The sequence below is a fragment of the Pteropus vampyrus genome, unplaced genomic scaffold (assembly GCF_000151845.1).
Source record: "Pteropus vampyrus isolate Shadow unplaced genomic scaffold, Pvam_2.0 Scaffold54, whole genome shotgun sequence".
NCBI classification, from domain to species: Eukaryota; Metazoa; Chordata; class Mammalia; order Chiroptera; family Pteropodidae; genus Pteropus; species Pteropus vampyrus.
The window spans coordinates 2,462,154-2,471,266 of record NW_011888835.1 but is presented as its reverse complement, the minus strand read 5'-3'; the positions used below and the strand labels follow the sequence as shown (position 1 = coordinate 2,471,266).

The 9,113-nt window shown below is 31.6% G+C and overlaps 1 protein-coding gene across 1 annotated transcript in view; it reads left to right on the top strand.

Annotated features, from left to right (window-relative positions):
• The window catches only part of CSMD3 (CUB and Sushi multiple domains 3), a 1,080,109-nt gene that overhangs the window by 684,910 nt on the left and 386,086 nt on the right, over nt 1-9,113 (top strand). Inside the window, 2 exon segments of the mRNA XM_011360386.2 lie at nt 4,750-4,991; nt 6,785-6,809. Of these exon segments, the coding sequence (XP_011358688.1) occupies nt 4,750-4,991; nt 6,785-6,809 (267 nt within the window).

The following is a 9,113-nucleotide window of genomic DNA, read 5'->3' as shown; positions in this document are numbered from 1 at the left end:
AAACTGGGAGGCATTATGACTGTCTTAGCTGGTATGACAGAAATGGCTAGCTGGTCACCTTTAAGCACTGTTACCCTATTTGTTACATAGAGTTGTATGAAGAAAATAGCTGCAACTGAGGGACTTCATTTCACAGCCTCTTGTGCAGTTAGGTATGGACAAGTGAGTATTTAAATAACTTCCATGCTGTGGTCGACACACAGAATGGTCCTCTCTGCTCTGTTTCTTGACAGCTGAGATAGAACTGCCCACCAAGGCAATCTAGAAAGTTATATGTTAAAAATGTCTGAGGCTTTGCCATCCTAGGTCTTGAGAGAAGGAAGAATGCTATTCTGCCAATAGGTTCACCTCAGAGTACTGTTACATGAGTGTGTCAAAGAAAATTTCACCAGAGTTAAAAAGTCAAGGGACACTTTATCCAAGGCTATTGCAATAAAGAAGAGAGATTGAATTCAGCTGCACCAAGGGAAGGTTTTTAAGGGCTGAGGTGAGCTTGGTGGAAAAATACTGGAGGAAGTTAGGTCAGGAATTGAGAGTCTTGAAGAAGCCTGTCTAAAGCTTAGTAATGCTAAAGGCCATTTTTGTCAAGTGAGAAATAAACATACTGCTAAGCTAGTAAAATCTAGCAATTTATTTATTTTACCAGCTACAATCATCCTAATTCACACAGACCCAACAGAAGTAGCCCATATTAGCCTTTGCCCCAGTATAATGATATACTGAGTATTGGTCAATGCCTACTTAATTTTATTAAAATATTTTTCAAAGGGTTACATCTTAAACCATTTTTTAATTTTTTTCTTTTAAGTATTCAGCTTTCTCTTCTACCTACATCAAAGCTTTAACATCAGCCTATGTTGAAAATGACACCTAATATATCCAAGAGCTCCAAATTCTATGTTTCTGTTGTTTCTTGTGATGTTTCACAGAACTTTTAGTCGCAGCTCTGAATCTCATTATCTTTCTATTGAAATTCCTTCCTGTTTTGTGTTCCCCATTTTGGTGAACAGGAATCACCATCTATTCTGTTGTGCATGCCAGGGGCCCAACAACCAGTTTAGACTCCTTCATCTTGCTCATTCATTACATGTAATAAGTAAATGATTTTGAGTCTGCGTCTAACTATCTCTCATATTTGGCCCTTCCCTGTAACCACTGTATTTCAGAACCCAATTATGCCTTTCTTAGACAATTCTATCAGTCTCCTAACTGATCTCACCGACCCCAGGTGCACTACTCTTAGTCCATCTTACAAATAACTTCCATTTAAATTAAAATCTTATTCTTTGTCTATATATGTGTAGCCTTTATCTACTTTTCAAATGCCTATGATTTACTTTTTAAATTTTTTAAAAAAATTTAAGCATAGTTAGTGTACAATATTATGTTAGTCTCAGGTTTAAATATAGTTACTTGACATTTTCATATCTTGCAGTGAGATCACCCCATTCATTCTAGTAATCATCTGTCGCCGTGTAAACTGATCACAATATTACTGACTATATTCCCCTTCACCTTTTTTTATATAGCATACCAGGTATTTTTCTACTTTTCTTCCTTCATCTCCTAACATTTCTTGGTTTCCTAAAAACAGTTACTAGTATTACTCAAAAACATTGTGTTAACTCAGCTTTCTTCTCTTTTTCATATGCTGTTGCTTTCATTTACAATATCATCTCTCTTGTCCTTCTAGTGAACTCTGACGTCCTTGAAAATTCGTTAAACAGAATCTCTTTCATAAAACCTTAACCAATGCCCTCTTTCAGACCTATTGTCCATAAACATATATTTTTTATAGAACTTATGGCATTATTACATTTTGTTCACAGTTCTCTTTTGTGCATGGGCATTGTGAGGAAAGGAAGAAGAGTATCTTAATGACAGAAGTTTCAAGAGTCAAATTGCTTCTGTTTAAACCTTGTTAGCCAATATGCAAATTATTAAAATTCTCTGCATATTAATGTTCTTATTTATAATAATAGTACATATGTGGCTGGATTATTTTGAGCATTATATAAAATAATCCAGGAGACTTCTTACACAGCAGCTGCCACACAGAAAACTTTTCAATAAATGTTAATTAGTAGAAGTAGTACAGATACCACACAGGCACATACTCGACACGAAATTGTTTGTTGAATGACCAAGATATGAATGAGTGAACAAATGAATGGGATTTTGAAAATACCATTATGATCTTCTCCATGTGCACATCTTGCTGCCACGTGCCTACTAGACATCGTGATCATGATTAAACGTTACTGAGCATATCTCGCTTGGGTTTCACACCCTCCTGGGGAATTGATGATGTATCAAGAAGTTCTGGCAAAAACTCTCCATATTTTGAAAACCTTCTCTCACTAAACTACTTTGTCTTTTAAAATATAATAATTTAAATAACTGTGCCCATAATTTTATTTTTGAATTACTTTATAATGCATACTTTTAGAATAATTTTTGAGAGTTTTAACCCTGTACATGAGAGAAAGAAGCTACTTCAGAATATGTCATTAAGTTAACTAAGAGAAGACTCACTTTTTAGGAGGGTCACCTTCAGGAAAGCCCTTTCAGGAAACAAATAGTATCCATACCATATGTTACTCTTTTGCTTAAAGCCCCCTCCAAACTGCTTCACACTTTGCATTGAGGGACCAACAAAATGCTTCTGGGTACTTTACTTTTAATCCTTTATGGCCTATTATTTAATTTTTAATTTTATGACTGATTACTTTTTGATGGTTACAATGAAATACACAAATACTTTTCTAGAACAACGTGAGTAGATAACATATTAAGGATCTCTGTTGGAAACTCCGTATTTCTGGGACCTTCTCTCACCAAATATTTTACTCTGTCTTTTAAAATATGGTAATTTAAGTAACTATTATGCACATAATTTTATTTTGAAATGCATAATATCTCTACAGGAAACTTAATTAGAGTCATCATAACAAGGAAGAGTAAATAATCTTCATGAAAAGCCTTAAAAGCTTCTTAGGAACTAGAATTAAATTCTAAGGAAGGGAATTTAGTTTTATATGTAAGTTTTTTCTCATGCAAATAACAAATATTGGCAAGTTCACATAGAAAAAATTATTTTTTTCAAATGGATATTTTACAGCAATGCTCAATTCCTAGGCTAATTTATAAATATTTACTGTTTTATTTGCGTTACATCAAATTATTTGAGGAATGAAAAAGAGTGAAAAAAATAGTGTGTCTGGAGCAATAGTTTTATAAATTCTGTAAGGTGAAACAGAAAGAAACAAACAATAACAAAAATAAAAACATGGGTTAGAGTTTAAAATGGAAAGATTTAAAAATTTAAAAATAGCATGGGAAGTTTTGGAAATGATCTCTAGTGTGTTGAAAAGTTGACATACACTTGATTTTTTAATTGCCAAATAATTTTTAACAATTCAAACACCCTTTGCTCATTTTGTTTTTATTTGTAGCTTCTGAATGTGTAGAGCAAGCTAATGTAGCTGGGCTGCAGAGTGAAAGGAAGAAGTTCAGAGACCAAACTAGAGAGTAAGCAACAGCTGGATGATCATGCAGGACTGTAGTGGTCAACACAGAAAGAAGCCGCTGAAAAGCATGGTCAGATTTGTGGTTTAAAAAAAAGAATCACTGACTGTTGTGTGGAGGATAATTAGTGTGGATAAAGAGAGTAGTTAGGAAGGTCAGTTAGATTTACTCCAGGGACGAAATTATGGTAATTTAACTATTATGGCAGCTATAGACTAGAGAGAAAGAGACAAAAGTGAACTTTAGATTGGGTTAGATAAGGAAGTAAATGGTAAGGATAATGGAAATATGAAAGATGACTACTTCTAGCTCTCTGACTTCTGCAACTCCATGGTGGTTGTTTCATTTATCAATATAAGAAATAATGGGAGAGGATCGGTTTTGAGGTCCCATTTTTTAAAAACTGACTTGAAAGTACATTTGAGACTTACAAGCATTGTGAACCTCAGCAAGTTGCTTTTTTCATCTTTAAAATTCGATGTTTTCACTAAAAGACCTAATAAAGTAGCCATTGGAATTACAATGCTGTCATTGTGATTTCAATTCTGTGTGAGTGTAGGGAAAAGCAGTGCATTGAATACTTTAAGTATTTAAATAAGCTGAGAATTCGAATATGATGTTAAATGGAAAGCAATCAAAATATATGTCTAGGAAAGGGAATGATATGATGAAACTGTAATTTGAAAAACATTCTGACAGCTGGACTGAAGCAAGAGAGAAAGTATCAGACAGAAAATCTGGGAGGATTGATGAATCAACAAAGGAGGGACTGAATTTTAGGAGGAACTCTGAAAATAGAAAAATCAAAGTTTCAGACAGTGTACAGCATGAGTTAGCAGTGTTTGATAATCAATGTAAATTAGAAAATGAAAGAGAAACTAAAACTAACAAATGAACTATTTTTCAAGTTTTGAAGATGAAGAAGATGATAGAGACACAAGAATGCATTTAGGAATATTATTGGGATATTCGAGGGTGATCAGTTTCTATGACAAGCTTAGTGTGTGTAGCTATGCCATGTTTTAAAAAGTAGTTTCCTTTTTTTTAAGGAAAATTATCAATAATAGAAGAACTGGATGCACTTTTACTTTCAAAACATTATTAACTAGCATTTAATAGGTACATACAGAGATTCATTTTAAAAATTAGAGTTAGCACTAAGAATAATTTTTGTAGCTTGTTCTAAAAGTTCTTTTCTTGTTCTCTGATTTCATCTTTCAGCTCCGTGTGGTGGCCATTTTTCAGCTCCCAGTGGATTGATTCTCTCGCCAGGATGGCCAGGATACTATAAAGACTCTTTGAATTGTGAGTGGGTGATTGAAGCTGAACCTGGACACTCTATCAAAATTACTTTTGAAAGGTCTCTGGAAATATCTATCTTTCTACCTTTAAAAAATATACATATATATAGTCAACATTCTTCATTTTATTTACTAAATAATGTTTAGTAAATAATGTATAATGTTTTTTGCAATAATTAGCTGTTTGCCTTGAATGCTTTAGACTGCCTCCTTTTAACTTTTCAGCCTTTTTTCAATGTGATTTTTTTATTTGTTTAATGCCATATCAGTACTATTGATATGCAAGATGGACCATTTAGCTTTATATATATGCATACTACTGAGATATGAACATGTGACTTTTAAATTAATGAATTTAGTTGTCATATTTTCAAGGGCCTGTGAATTCTGCTGTGCTAGATTTCAAGAGGCAAAGGTGCTGTAAGCACATCCAAATCAATTCCATCTTGCAGCATAAGGCAGTTACACTACCCATATGTGTACACTCATAAGTTCTTCACAGAAATGACTATCAAATTAATTTGTATTAATGATCAGTTAGTTGAATTTTTTCCCCCTCTAGGAAAATTAGCATTACTGATTTTGAATTAGTATTACAAATTATCTTTATGGTGAAAGATTGTAATATTGACAATTTAATGTTTTAAAAAATGAAGCTTCTGACCTGCGATTAGATTACTATTCAGAAATCCAAATAGAAGTATTTATATAATTTTCCAATTGTAATATTGGCTCCCTTCATCTCCCAACCCCTTTCTTTTAAAGAAACATTTGTAAGCCTTGTATTCACATGGTAAGCATATAAATATATAAACGTAGCTGAATTATGCTCTTCCGATGATTGAATTTTACAAACATACGCACCCCTCATACAATTCTTGAGTTGGAGCTTTTTGAAGGAAAAGTTATTTAAAGATCATCTATTTCTTCTTTTCTAAGCCCATTTAAGGGTATGAGATTTTGTGTTAGGGCTGCCTACACTCCATGTGCTTTGTCAGAAAACTGGTTCATAGCAAATGAACCAGGGACTTCATTAAGTTAAAAAAATAAATGAGTTTTATCTGTTAGGATAGGGGCATAAAATAGTCATTTTGAAATCAGAAATATGTACATCTATTACTTCCTTGTTGAGTAACTTTACAATATCTCAGTGCTTCATTTCCCCTTAACATTGTTTTAAGAAACAAGATATCTCTGAAGTATCTAACGAGAATTACGTTCTTGAAAAACCTCATTTTTTCCCTGAATTTCAGCCAAGCTCTTGTAAGGACACTTTGCCAACTCCTTAATAGTCCCTCACATTTTGAGAATATATATTTTTTTTATAGACTTTGGTTCCAAATTACAAGGTTATATCATTTGCTTTCTAGTACACATGAATAAATTAATTTGGTTGAAAATAAAATTTCTAAATATCAAATAATATAATTAAGATAGTGGCATAGCTATTTCGAAGGATTTTTTTTTTTTTTTCGTATACTCTCAAATGTAGCAGTTGGTTAGAATTAATCTACAGGAAAAAAACTAAAAATCACTGCAAATATATTAGCCATTAGATAGCTTCTTGAAATTGTCTGAAGTAGCTTGTCAGTGAAATCTTCAGAAATATAATTTTTTATCAAAGATAAAACAGAATAACAATAATGCCAATGAACATGTGTGATTTTTTTAACATTTATCTTTTCCTAACGTAGCCAAATACAGTTAACAGGTCTTATCCTCAGATCTGGAGAGAAATTTTTGCTTTGTTTCTTCTCAGTTCCTAAATTTTCTCAATATTTGTCAGCTCCTAACTGAACTCATTTTACTATTATTTATCCTGAGCATGTTTCTTTTCTATACCTTTCTATTCCTTTTCCTGTCCTCAACTATTTGACCACAAGCTATCAGTATTAGTCTTCCAGAGAGTTTTTTTTTTTTTTTAAAGTTACTGAGGACTATTTCAATTTGGTTAGAATGGGTTTGAATTACATCAAGAATGTTTTTAAAAGATAATAAAAATTGAGAAAGATTAGATCGAATTTGATTTTTAATATTGTCCAGTGGTTCCATAACATTTATTTATGAAAAACAGTAAATTGAATGTCATGAACAAATGAACATTAGATTAAGGCAATTCATGAGAAATTTATACAACTATCTTAAAACAACAAAATGAAAAAAAAATCACAAAATGAAAGAAATTCAAATTATTGTATAACTCTATTTCATTTTCTTTCTTATTATAATGTATATTTATTGTTCCTTAGGGCAAATCTGTGATGATTTTCTTTTTAAAGAATCACTCCTACTTAACAATGTTCTTTATGTCACCAGTTAATGGTCCTATTTTATTAAGAATTAAGTCTTTTTATGTTTCAGTTTAAAGTAATCTCTGACTCTTCTGTGCATTTTAATTTGGTTATTATCGGGTGACTAGCTATCAAAGTGAAACTCCAATTTCAATACAATTGACTGACTACGAAACAACCAAATAATGGATTCACAATGTACAGCTGCCTGTTATGCATTCTTATACAAATGTGTGTGTTTCTATTCATTTCCTATTCTAAATTAAATTATTAGAAAAGTTATTTTAGACAAATGCAGTAAATGTCAGGTTGCAAAATAAAAAGATAATCTTATGCAATCTTTTACTAAGAAAATTGCTTAATAGGATGGAATAGTGGTACATAGTGAAAAGTATTTCAGTTGTACTTCCTAAATAGCATTAAACTGCACACTTAATTTTGACTACTTATATGCCTCATTTAATCATATTAGAGACTTTAAAATGAAATAAAATTTCTAATTTTTAAATATTCCATTCAATTTTTTCTGACAAAGTTTTGAGTTTTACTTATCTGTTTTTGTTTGCTTGAAGAATAATGTAGTTTAATATTGTAATTCTGGAAAAGACTGGTAGGTGTGATTGTAAAAGTGATTATCTAAAAAAATGTACAGTTCAACTGAAAATTAATTTTTAAAGTGTACTGGAGATAACTAGTTACCAAAAATGTATTGGAACATACATTTTAAGAGAGTGAAAATACTTGGTTAAAACTGCAGTGTCCAAGTATGGTGAATGTTTTTTTTTCATGAATTTTGTTAACAGCTCTAGATAAAAGAAAGATCATTTTGTCTTTAATATACATTCACCCATTCATTTACATGTATATAATAAATATTGACTCTGTATCTGCTATATGCAAAGAATTAGCAAAAACGGATACTGTCTGACCTCATGGAGCTTATAGTCTCTTAAAAGAGACAGTTATCAAACAAGCAAACAACTGTGATTAATATTACAAATTTACACTTTGATGTTGGGGAAGGGCCTCCAATGGACCCATTTATGCTGAACAATGAAAGATCTCTAGGAAAACCTTGGTGAAGGTAGGAAAATAATTTTCTTTGCTACAGGATCATCATGGGCAAGGAAGTAAGGTACTCAGTTTTCCATGAAACCATGTGAAGTTTTTCTACAGCAAAGATTTCTAATCCAGAGTTAGGATTTGGTATAATCTTGAAGTGCATGGAAAGAACACAAAATGCTATTTAATATGTTATGCATGTTAAAAGTAGCTTTGCGTTGATTGCAGTTTATAACACAATTGTATCTTTTTGAAAAATTAAAAGCGATCGGAGCAACAACAACTGAGAATCTAAAAATAAAACCAACCATATAGCATAGTGGTTAGGAACAGATACTTGGGTTTGAGACATAGCTCTGTCATTAAAGAAAATGTAATATTGTTTAAGTAGTGCAGGCTTCTGTTTTGTTTGTTTGTTTGTTTGTTTGTTTGTTTTTTGATTTTTGTTTTTTTTTTACCTGCAAAGTGAGTGTAATAATAGGAGTTAACTTATAGAGTTAGTGGGAAGATGAGATAAATTAAGATAAATTATTATAACAAAGTATTTAGAAGAGTTTCAGCATTTAGTAAACACCAACTATGTCATCATTATTATTACCCACTTATGATTAGAACTACTGTTGTGAAATAAAAACTATGTAAACGTCATAATGGCCAAAATATTTGTCAAAAAAAACCCCACTATATAAAGCAGAGGTCAGATTTGATATATATACACAATCAAGATGAGAATCTGATTTTCTGATTGAAGAGTAAATGTAAATTATGTAATTTTCCATAGAAACGAAGAACACAGAAGAAAGATGATTCCAAAAATATGCCTCATTTGTGAAAAGGCCATTTACTTACTAAAGACAATCAATAACATTGGAAAGAAATCTTACTTATGAACAACAGATATATATATACATATCTTTTAAATGATAATTCT